The 12,479-nt window shown below is 35.5% G+C and overlaps 1 protein-coding gene across 3 annotated transcripts in view; it reads left to right on the top strand.

The window, feature by feature from the left end:
• The window catches only part of VPS54 (VPS54 subunit of GARP complex), an 85,015-nt gene that overhangs the window by 63,896 nt on the left and 8,640 nt on the right, over positions 1-12,479 (top strand). For 2 of the 3 annotated variants that reach the window (XM_032497658.1, XM_032497657.1), the window contains exons 17-20: positions 1,734-1,839; positions 2,718-2,805; positions 3,354-3,475; positions 3,589-3,669. In XM_032497658.1, coding sequence (XP_032353549.1) covers positions 1,734-1,839; positions 2,718-2,805; positions 3,354-3,475; positions 3,589-3,669 — 397 coding nt within the window. Of the gene's footprint in view, positions 1-1,733; positions 1,840-2,086; positions 2,188-2,717; positions 2,806-3,353; positions 3,476-3,588; positions 3,670-12,479 lie in introns of those variants that run through there. The other variant, XR_004326364.1, reaches the window with a different exon arrangement.

The raw sequence follows: 12,479 nt of genomic DNA, 5'->3' as shown, positions 1-12,479 counted from the left end.
CATTTCAGGGATTGTTGTTCCCTTTCTACAGTTAAGTGAATTGGAGCTTAGAAGATTAAGTAGTTAATATAAAATTACCCAAATGGAGCCAGAAGTAGAATCAAGATCTAGCTCCCAGTATCTACACCAGAATTCTTTTCTCACTTTTCTTGTTTCTTGTCACTGTATAAGTCTTTCCTGAAATAGCCATCTCTTCTAGGGAGAATGAATGATCCTCTCCTTGTAACTCTCTGTGCCTCTATCATGGCACTTCTTGCAGTATATTAGAATTATTTATTTGTATATATATCTTCCTAGTTAGTCTCTGAGTTCCTCAGAGGTGGAGATCACATCTTAACCATTTTTGTTTTTCTTGGCACCTGATAAGCCCTCAAAAAGTACATATAAAATATATGCTTTTTTCCCAATCTGTATATTATCCAAAACTCTGAAGTATACCTGTTGTAAGCTAAAGCTTCTGTTCCTTTCTCCTTTGGAATGGCGTTCTTTTCCATTTCTAGTAGGACAAGCTTTTTTCAACCTCCTTGTAATCTTAGACCTTTAATCTAACTATGATTTCTTTCCTTAAGTACAAACATTGCAGTTGGCTCTCTGTATCTGTGGGTTCTGCATTTGTGGATATAGCCAACCAGGATGTGAAACCCGCGGGTATAGAGGGATGACTTACTATGCCGTTTTTCATAAAGGACTTGAGCATACATGGATTTTGGTATCCACGGGGCATCCTGGGAGCAATTGCCCATGGATACTGAGGGTGGACTGTATCTTGTTAGTCTTCCCTTGCTTGATGAAAATGGTCCCCTCTAGTCATCTGGCTTTCTTGCTCTTTAGACAAAGAGACTATGCCAAAAAAGTGAACTCCTTGGCTGAAGGGGAAATGTTATATCTTCAGAGAGAAGATTACAAAAGATATGCAAAGGATTTCTGCCCAGTAAAGCAGACTCTAGGAGTATGCCTGGGGAGTAACATATGGTCTGACAATTAAGCTGATACAAAGACTAGACACTATCTTTCTTGAATCACACTACTTCCTGATATCCTTCAGACTTTCATAAAACATTATTTTACATGAATCACTCATTTCTGAGAATCTCATTGAATTTAGATGTCCTGTAATGATGAAGGGCTCTTTCCCCCTTAATTTCAACCTTATTTAACCTCCTAGTGGTGTCTCTCTTCAGCTTATGATGTGTTTTGCTAATGAGTCGATAATTTTATTATCTTTGGGGAACCTTTTGTGACTTACTGATAAACTTTTTAGGAGACATGTTGTTCTTAGAAGCCACAATTTCTCTTTTATCTCACTAAGAAAATCTGGACTAGGTTCCCTTCATTAATTCAACAATTATGAGGCCCTACTGCATAATCAGAAACACTGTAAGCTTTTTGTCAGTATTCTAAATTAGCCAAGGAATGGCATATCTGCCTTAGTGAAGATGCTTAGTGAGAATGTCACACAGAGTGATGTTCTCGAGCACAAAATTTAAGAAAGTACCCTTTCTCAGTGTCATGCAAGTGCTTACCTTGTAATTGAACAATGCTAGAATTGAGTGTGTCCTTGATTTTGCACCCTAGGGATTTTCTGTTTTCTCACTCTAGTCCCTGCTCTGCTGCATTGATAGGTAAAACACATAATTTAACAGTTACCAAGATCAGTATTGATTTTTCTATGCCGAGTCAGTTTGATTTTTCTTGTTTTGAGTGCTTACTGAATCATCTTTCTTTTTTTATAGAACTGTATTGCTGTTGATAAGAATTATCCTTGAATATTGCCAGTGTGTGGATAATATCCCATCTGTTACTACTGACATGCTTACTCGTCTATCAGATTTATTGAAGGTGTGTATGATTTCAGTCTTATGGTAAAATAGTTGGAAGAAGTAATTCATTAGGGTGTGACTAATCTTTCAACTCTAAGACGTTTCAAGGTTAAGGTATCTTTAAGACATTACTTTTGTTACATTCAATTGTGGTTGAATCACAGCATGTTATGGAAGAAGGCCGCCTGCTTCCTCACTTAGTGATTCCTCATTACACTTATAGAGTTGTTAATGACATTGGAGACAGGAGATGATTTGTTCGTTAGGTGCTGAACATGACTGAGGCCACTTAGGTCAAAAAACCTGGACTGGTTTCAAATGTGCATGGAAGGAATTCACTGAACTTTACAAAATTCATCTCACTAAGGTTAGAGATTTTTCTTAAATCATTTTTCAGAACCATTGATGTAAAATGAAAATGTGGTGATAATTTTATTCAGCCATTTCATATTAACATATTTTTAACTGCTAGCTTAGAGAAAAGACTTAATTTTTCTTAAATGTCTATAATCTATCAGTTAATTCTATCCCGAAATTAAGTTGTCGTATTTTAGTCCAGAAAGATTTTGTTACCCTTTTAAAAATAGGACTGTCCAATTAGAAAGACTGAAACAACTAGTTTTGTGAATGTAAATTAAAGATTAATTTCTGAACAGTTGCTTTTTAGAATTTCTCAACATTTTCCCTACCAGACTGTAAATATTATTTAGGAATACCCCTTGCCTTTTTTTTTCCCTGTCATTACATAAACAGATCCTAATTGCTCTTACTAGAAAAATTTGTTTGCTCCTTGAATGAGAGGAAAGAGGAATGTATTTTTAGAATTAACACATTGCCAGCATATAAAGAATAGTTTTTAATTAACTTTTGGGTTTTTTTCTCTCCTTCCTTTGTTAGTACTTCAATTCAAGAAGTTGCCAGTTAGTTCTTGGAGCTGGTGCACTGCAAGTTGTTGGACTGAAAACAATAACTACAAAAAATTTAGGTATGGATTCTTGCATTTAATTCACATGCTGAGGCGTTGTAGTGATGTTACTATACTTATTTTTTTAACGAAAGGTTCTAAAAGTAGCAATGTTACTTCACTTTTTTATGCATTACAATAATTGAAAAATTAATTTCCCGACAACATTCTGGAGAAATGTTATGGGGAATTTCTACTCTGATAAGTATAAGTTAATAGAAAGTTTTACTACTATAGAAAATGTTAAAATACAACATGCATGAAGTACATATGTATGTATGAGGTAAATGGTATCTGAATGTCAGAAGAGAATCAGTTGTCCCACTAGCTTCCTCATGCTAGTAACACAACTTGAGTCCATTAGGAAAAGCAGCATATTCATTGCGTTATTCAGTACTAAACGATTTTCTTAAACAAAATGAAATATGTTGCTTTCTACCACTGTGTTCTTCATTTATGAAATAAATGTATAAAATTTATTGACATTTTTGGCTTAATTTGATATGTATTTAAAGCCTCTAATATCCTTTTTTGTTTCTCCGTGATACGTCTACCTCCTGGATCTTCAGCTCTTTCTTCACGCTGTTTGCAGCTAATTGTGCACTACATTCCTGTGATCCGGGCTCATTTTGAAGCTCGACTGCAGCCTAAGCAATACAGCATGCTTAGGCATTTTGATCATATCACTAAGGTACCTTTACATATATTTTCTACTGGAATTTCATAAATTTAATTCCCTAATTGTTAAGTATTTTTTAGATGTGTCCCAGGGACTTTAAAATACAATGTTATTTCTCATTGTAGGACTATCACGACCACATAGCTGAAATATCAGCTAAGCTTGTAGCGATAATGGATGGCTTATTTGACAAGCTGTTGTCTAAGGTAATGGTTTATGGAAAATATCAGGCTTTGCTTGAAAGCATTGTGACTTTTCACAGTTGTCTAACAAATCAGATTCTTCAGGATTTAGGAAGAAAACACAATGGAATATTCAGATTACCCAAATAGTTGATGTTCATCTGCTTAAGGGACTTGGAAATGGGGTTGGGGGAAGATGATTTCAAGGATTGTAGAGACCCCATGCAGAAGTAATTTTATATTAGCTGCACTGAAAGTTATGTATTTTCTTCATATTTTAGTGTGAAAGCCTGCCAGAGGCAGAATTGAGAAAATAAAGATCAAAATAGGAAAAAATTAAATAAATTATTTTTGATAAAGATAAACTTTATTTTCTAGGCTAAAAAGGCAGAACCTGAGGTACTCTGTTATTTCTCTCATAGATATTCAATTTCAATATTTGTTTCTAATTTGCTTCCCATCCCAAATAGTTCATTAAAAAGAACACTGTTTTCCAAAGAATTCTCAATTACATGGGAGGGTATCTTCAGAAAAATGTCACTTAATCAGCCCTAGTCACTTTGGCCCTATCCCTCACTCTTTGCTTTCTCGAAATTCTTCAATACATGCCTTAAGGAGAAAGCAGAAATTTCATAACTTGAAAGTTTGAAGGTTTATTTAGTTACACTTTTGCCCCAGAATGTGTTTAGAGTAATCTTATAAAAGGCAAGGCACTTTGATATGCTTTTCCTTCTATGTGGATCCTTCAGATTCTGAGATGGCAAGAGCAGCAGGTACATAAAAAAAGGATAAGATGAGGTGGTGCCCACTGACACAACAAACCTTTGAAGCTGACAATGAAAAAGGAATGATTAGAAAATAAGATTGCATTTGTTTAATGTCATAAATTATCAAACATTTTGGTTATAGACCCCTTTACACTTAAAAATAATTGAGGACCTCAAAGAGCTTTTGTTTGTACAAAGTATACCTATCAGTAAGTACCATATTAAAAATTAAAACTAAAAAAATTTTAAAACACAAGAATACATAAACATTCGATCAGCCTTCAGAATGATGACATCTAAAAATCCCCACTATTCAGTCATGTGAGACTGAGAGTGAAAAAGATAATACCATCTTAGTATTATTATGAAAATGGTTTTTACCTCATAGATTCCCTGAAAGACTTTTTGACTCCCAGTTGTCCCCAGACCATACTTTTAGAACCCCTGGTGTAGTTAATAGATAACATAGATGTTTTATGCCTCTCTTTTAAGAACTTTAAGGAATTTATAGTTACGTGCAAACATACATTTATTATGTTTTGCCCTCGAAGTTTCTAGTTTTGTATGGAGAAAAATCATTGCTGTTTAGAAATTCTCTATATTCTTCATGGTTCAGCTTCATGGTTGGACTTCATTCAACTTCATGATTGCCAAGTACAAGCTAAATTTAAAAGTAGTTCTGTTCCACCAGTTTCCTTTTTGATATATGGCATTCTTCTGTGTACCAAAAGTCAATAAACGCGTTGTGACTATCCTCAAGAAGTTTACTGTCAAACAAGGTAGAGGACAGTAAACACCTCACAATGTAGAATAAGGCAAACGCCAAATAGTGAAACTAGTTATAAGCTGTGGAATATAACGGAGCAAAACCAGAAAAGTGCCAGTACTCTTAAAACCCTAACTTTATTCTATCATGTTGGTGATCCAGGATTTTTGAACAAGAATTGGGACTATGGCTAGACTTTTTCCCATGACCACTCATTTTATTCTTTTTTCTTTCTTTCTTTTTCGTAAAGAAAAATAAAGGGCATTATTTAATGAGCTTCCCATGTACTTATCACCTATATTTAGTAGTCATTAACATGTCTTTTAATTAAAATGTCATTAACGTTTTTCTTTTATTACTAAAATGTTCCATAGTAAATTCGAGGCACTATGATATTTCATATCTAAATATTTAAGTATATATTTCTAAGAACTAAGGATACTTTTTTATATGATCACACTACCATATCACATCTAACAAAATTAACAACAATTCTTTAATATCATCTAATACTTATTCCTATTTTAAACTTATCAATTGTCTCAAAATGTTCTTTTTTACAATAACTTATTTGAAATAATAGATTCAATATGATCTGTGTATTGAATTTGGTTATTATGTTTCTTAACTCTTTTATAAACTTCAGACGCCATTTTTGATATCTTTTTATTTTTTTAATCTCAAGTATGTGCCTAGACATTTGCAATGTAGTGTTTTCTCCACTACCTTACCTGCTGGTGACTTTTTCTGTTACCCTGACATATTGCATTCTCCCTGTATTACCATGTCTCTCTCTACCACTCTCTGCTCTACTTGCTTTCATGGGTTGTCCTGGAGTTTGGCTCTGTTTTTAATTCATACCAGAATAGCAGACAGTGTTTGATTTAGGTTAGCCTCTCAATTTTCAGCTTTTCATTTTCTTAACTCTGGAGTTTTAATTTGGCAAAAGAAGGATAATGCAATAATAAAATATAGGCTGATTCTAAGAAGTTAATAGGTCAGAGTACCATTCCTTGAGTAGAATGAAGCATTAACATCTAGTTGTATTATTGGCTGGACTAATGTTCCAGCCACCATTCATTCATTCATTCAGTTAAATTGTGTTAGATAACAGGGATACACAAGGGTGAAGAAGCCTTTGATCTTGTCCTCAAATAGTAAAATACTTAATAGGAAAATTATATTAGTAACTAACAGGAGGTAGAATATGTAAAGTGTCATAAGTAAGGAATCGATTCAGTGCTATTAAGAGTTTTTAATGTTTTGAAAGAGATGGTTTCCAGCTGGGGAGGGTGATCTGGGAAAGCTTTTATGGATGAGACATGCATATTAGTTTTGCTTTTAAAGATAGGTACAATTAGGGCAAATGAAGTTGAGGTGGAAAGATACTCTGAGGTAACAGCATGAAGCAGATATGCTGGTAGGAATCATAAGAAGGAAGTTTATCAGGTTTTCGGGTCAAGTAGACTTAAGTTCAAATTCCATGTTTGTCTATAGTGAGGTATCAGCTCACACTGGTCAGAATGACCATCATTAGAAAGTCCACAAACGAGAAATGCTAGAGAGGGTATAGAGAAAAGGGAGCCCTCCTACACTGTTGGTGAATGTAATTTGGTGCAGCCATTGTGGAAAACAGTATGGAGATTCTGTAAAAAACTAAAAAGAGAGTTACCATATGGTCCAGCAGTTCCACTCCTGGGCACATATCAGGAAAAAACTCTTAATTTGAAAAAATACATGTACACCAAATTTCATAGCAGCACTATTTACAATAGCCAAGACATGGGAACAACCTAAATGTCTATCAACAGATGATTGGATGAAGAAGTTGTGGTCTAAATGTATAATGGAATACTGCCCAGCCATAAAAAAGAATGAAATAATGCCATTTGCAGCAACATAAATGAACCTAGAAATTATCATACTAAGTAAAATAAAACAGACGAAGACAAATGTCATATGATGTCACATATATGTGGGACACAAATGAACTTATTTACAAAATGGAAACAGGCAATAGAAAACAAACTTATGGTTACCAAAGGAGAAAGAGAGGGAGAGGGATAAACTAGGAGTTTGGGATTAGCAGATACAAACTACTGGATACAAAATAGATAAATGTCAGGATCATACTGTATAGCACAAAAAACTATATTTAATGATTTGTAATAACCTATAATGAAAAAGAATATATATAAAATGAATCACTGTGCTGTAGATCAGAAACTAACACAACATTGGAAATAAACTATGCTTCAATAAAAAAGAAAAATTACATGTTTGTCACAGATTAGCCATTGAAGGACCTTGGGTAAATTATTAATCTCCTTAAATGGGGGATAACAAGTTATTAATTATTAATAACAAATTATTGATCTCCTCTAAATATGGATACTAACAAAGCCTCATAAGGTTGTAGTGAGGATTTATGAGATAATGTATGTAGAGCACTTTTCTTTTATCATGTATCTGACTATAGCCAGTTCCAGTAAGTGACTGCTAATGCTTTTGCTGTTGTTATTAATAATAACAAAAGTTAAGTAATTCCATTTAGCTAATGTACTAGGGTGTGTAGACCAAGGAATGGGATATATGTTGGAAAGATAGTAGAGAGTTTTGACTTTGAGTGGAGAGCTAAGCAGTTTAAGTCAGGCTTACAGAAGTATAATTTATATTCAGTAAAGTTCACCCTTTCTAAGTATATGGTTTGATGAATTTTAACATGTATACTGTAGTGGGGCTACCACAATCAAGATACAGAGCAAGTCCATCACTGTTAAACATTCTCAAGGGCATTTTTGTCATCAGTCCTTTCCTGACATCCCAAAACCACGGCAACCACTGATCTGATTTTCATCCATATAGTTTCGCCTTTTCCAGAAGTTCCTATAAATAGAGTTATACAGAATATAGCCTCTTGTCCCAGGTTCCTTCATTTAGCATAATGCTTTTGAAATCCATGGATGTTATAACATGTGTTAATGGTTTGTTGCTTTTTATTATAGAGTGGTACCCCTTGGATGGATGTACCACTATTTGTTTATCTGTTCATCAGTTGATAGACCTTTTGGTTTTCTCCAGTTTCTGGGTGTTATAAATTAATACTATTATAGACATTAGTGGGCACATCTTTCTGTGAGCAAGTGTTTTCATTTCTTTTATGTAAATACCTTGGAATATATTGATGATTTATAGAAATGTAAAACTTTGTGGTAACTTGATATTAAACTGCCAAATTATTTTACAAAGTGACTATACAATTTTGTATTCTACTTGTGGTGTGTAAGAGTTCTAGATATTCTTTAATCTTTCTGTTGTCTCTGTTTTGTAATGTTAGTCTGTTGGTAGGTCTGTACTGAGTGATAGCTCATTGTGGTTTTAACTTGTGTAATGACTAATATGTTGAGTATCTTTTCGTATGTGTTTGCTGTCCAGACTTTTTTTTTGGTAAATTGTTCAGGTTTTTTGCTCATTTAAAAAGATTGAGGTGTCTTCTTACTGAGTTTTAAGAGTTCCTTGTATATCCTAGATACAAGCCCTTTATCAAATATATGTTTTTAAGTGTTTTCTCCTAGTCCGTGACTTATCTTTTCATTTTAAGTGTCTTAAAAAGAGCAGTTTTTCATTTTGGTAAACTCCGGTTTATCAGTTTTTTTCCTTGTATTGTTCATGCTTCTTGTGTCCTATCCCAATAAATTTTTGTAAACCAAATTACAAAGATATTTTTCAGTGTTTTCTTCTAGAAGCTCTGTTGTTTTAGGCTTTATGTATAAGTCCATGATCCATTTCTAGTTCATTTTTATGTAGTGTGAACTATGAGTCTGTACATTTTATGGAAAAGACTATCCTGTCTCCATTGGTACCTTTGTTGAAATCAGTTGACTGTTTTTATGTGGGTCTATTTTTGAACTCTGTTCTATTTTATTGCTTTATATGGCTGTCTTTACACCGGTACCACACCATCTTAACTACTGTAGCATTATTGTAAGTCTTGAAATTAGGTAATGGGAGTCCTTAGATGTGGCACCTTCTCAGTGTTCTCACCCCTCCTCCAGTGGTAGCCAACCTCTGCTTTGATTGTCATAGGATCTTGGGCTTAAGATGTTTTTCTTCCTTCCCTCAGGACCATGCGTGTTTTGTTTCTACCTCTTACGTGGTGGCCTTGGGGATGAACGAGTTTGGAGCCCCTTCTCCCTTCACAGTAACTTAAAGCTTTTGCTTTGTATAAGAAGGGCTTAGGGAAGTGGGTGGCATTTGTTCCTTTTCCCTAGTGCAGCCAGTCATCTCCTGCTTGCCTGTGCTACTGAGAATGACTCTCTGTTGTCTCCTACCCTGACCCCAGTGTTGCTTGTGAGCACTGGCTGGAGACCCATGGAGAACTTGTCAGTGACTGCAGACTTGCTTTGTGGCTAGGGTTCTCACTTACTCTGAATGTATGTCTACTTGGCCTTTGGAAATTTGTTAAAATGTTAGTTCTTTTCTTATTTGCTTCTGGGATGGTCATCTCTTCTTTCTCTGCTTTGCCAAAAGTGATTGCCATGATCTGTCTCTCCTCTGAGGGCCTTGTCACTCTTTGGAATTAGTTCCCTTGGTTCCTGTGACCTCTGTTCTGTGCTAGGTTCAATAAAAGTTACGGTTTCATTAATTATTCCTATGTTTTTCTTGTGGCTAGGGTAGTAATGACATTCTCTTGCATCTTTCTAAATTTTAAACAGAAACAGAACCCAAAAGTTTTTAAACTAATGAATCACATGATTAGAATTACACTTTAGAGGGGTTAATCAGATAGTATGTGGAATGGATTTAAGGTGATATGGCATGTCCTGTATTTGGAATACTGTAACTTTTTTCCTTTGAAGACAGCAGCAGCTGCTCAGGAAGCCATCTCTGCAGTTGCCTCAATGTCCTCCACCCATGTTCCTGTAGCATGCAGTGTCCACTTTCCGGGCCACCAACTTTTAGACAGTCAGCTCTCCAAAGAGACTATCTCTGATTAATCTTTGTAGACTCTAGCCAGCACAGTACACATGTACACATATGCATACACACACATACATGCCTGTGTTCACATATGCACACATGCGTGTGCATAGGTACATATACACACCCAAGAGAATACTTATTCAGTGCTTCCTGTGTGCCAAGAAGTTTTATTAAATGTTTGTTGAACTAATATCTGGAATCGTTAAAATGCTGTATTTTTTCAGGTGAGACGTGTTGAAGGCCTCGCCTGGGGCAGTGTTTCTCAAGTGAGACAGTTTTGACCCCTAGAGGACATTCTGAAATGTTGGGACCATTTTTGGTTGTCACAGTTGAGGGTGGGACAATACTGGTAACTAGTGAGTAGAGGCCAAGGATGCTGCTGAGCATCCTACAGGACAACCGCCACAACAACAAATTATCTAGCCCAAAATGTCAATAGTGTAGAGGTTGAGAAACTCTGACCCAGAGTACTGACTAATGTGTAAAATAATTTGAAAGTATGTTTGATGGGACTTAGTCAGTGATTCAATACAAGGAAACAAGGAAAAGAAGGGATTAAAAACTGAGTTGGAATTTTCAGGTCTGTATGACCAGGAGGATTGTAAAGGCAGCAGTAGTAACTGAAACAGGTAAGAGGAGCAAGTCTGGGAAAGCTCATGGTAGCTCAGTGATGGACTGGAACAAGATGTGTGACTTCAACTCAGTATACAGTGGTTCAGGACTAGAGATATATTAGAAGTCATGAGATTGAGTGATACTGATAAGAGGAAAAATGAGGAAGATAAGAGGGGATTAATGTTGAAGTAGCTTTGCATTTAGAAGATAGGAGATAGAAGATAGGAGGGGAGGAACCAGGAAAGCATTCTGCGTACACCATGATCATGTTTCAGGTGGGAGATAGTGTGAGATACTGCAGGGCGGTGAGGAAGGGGCACTAAAAAAAGTTACTAAATTTGGAAGTTAGGACATTTTTAGTGATTTCTCCAGAGAGAAATTTCAGAAGGTTATAAACAGTAGGGAGAAGGTGGTTTGGGTAGTGGCAAGAACCAAATTTTAAGGGTTAAGAATAAAGACGTAACAGTATCAAGTTTAAGTGATTGAAGAAATATGTAGTGAAGGTAAGATGGAAAGAATAGTATCTTTAGGGAAACAGCAGTGAAGGAAGGTTTGGAGAGTGTTTCCTAGGACTGCCATAACAAATTACCAAGAGTGAGTGGCTTAGAACACAGAAATTTATTCTCATCATTCTGGAAGATAGAAGTCCTAAATCAAAGTGTCACCAGACCATGCTCCCTCTGGAGGTTCTAGCAAAGAATCCTGCCCTTCCTCTTTCTTGTTTCAGGACTTGTTCTCAGTTGTTGGTATCTCTTGGCTTGTAGATACATCACTTCAAGCTCTACCTCTGTCTTCATGTGGCCATCTTCCCTCTGTGTCTCTGTGTCTGAATTCCCCTCTCCTTTTTGTTGATTCTTATTTTGTGGTTGGCTTTATTCCTTTGATATCTATGTAAGTTTAAAACTAAAGCTCTGAACTGTTCTTACAAACTAAAAAAATTATGTGCAGTATATTGTATATATGTACATGAAATATATTGTATATGTGCAGTCAAATTGTAACCATTCTACCTAATAACCCCTCCCCCAAATAAATTCGCCTGTCCTTTCTTTTATAAAGACACTAGTCAGTGGATTTAGGGCCCACTGTAATCCAGTATGACCTTATGTGGCTTCCAGTAGACATGAATTTTGGGGGAGTGTAGTTAAAATAAGGGGGTATTACCATAGTGAGATACTATTTCAAACCCACTAGAATGGCTAAAATAAAAAAGACAATAACAAGTGTTTGTGAGGATATGGAGAAATTGGAACCTTTGTACACTACTGGGTGGGATTGTAAAGTGGTACAGCCACTTTCAAAAACATTTTGGCATTTCTTCAAAAAGTTAAACATGGAGTTACCATATGACCCAGTAATTCCACTTCAAGGTATATACCCAAGAGAATTGAAAACATTTGTTTACCAAAAAAACCTGTACATGAATGTTCATGGCATTATTACTCATAATAACCAAAAAAAGTAGAAATAATTCAAATGTCTGTTAATTAATGATTGGGTAAACTATGGTGTATTCATGCAATGGAGTATCATGCAGCCATAAAAAGGATTAAGTATGACACATGTTGCAACATGGATGAACCTTAAAAGCATGTTAAGTGAAAGAAGCCAGTCACAAAAAGCCACATATTATATGATTCCATTTCTAGAGATTAATGGTTGCCAGGGGCTGAGGGGAGGGAAGAGCTGGGAGTACCTGCTAA

Source organism: Camelus ferus, chromosome 15 (genome assembly GCF_009834535.1).
Source record: "Camelus ferus isolate YT-003-E chromosome 15, BCGSAC_Cfer_1.0, whole genome shotgun sequence".
Taxonomy (NCBI): Eukaryota; Metazoa; Chordata; class Mammalia; order Artiodactyla; family Camelidae; genus Camelus; species Camelus ferus.
The sequence above is the reverse complement of the archived record's forward strand: the minus strand, read 5'-3'. Positions and strand labels throughout refer to the sequence as shown.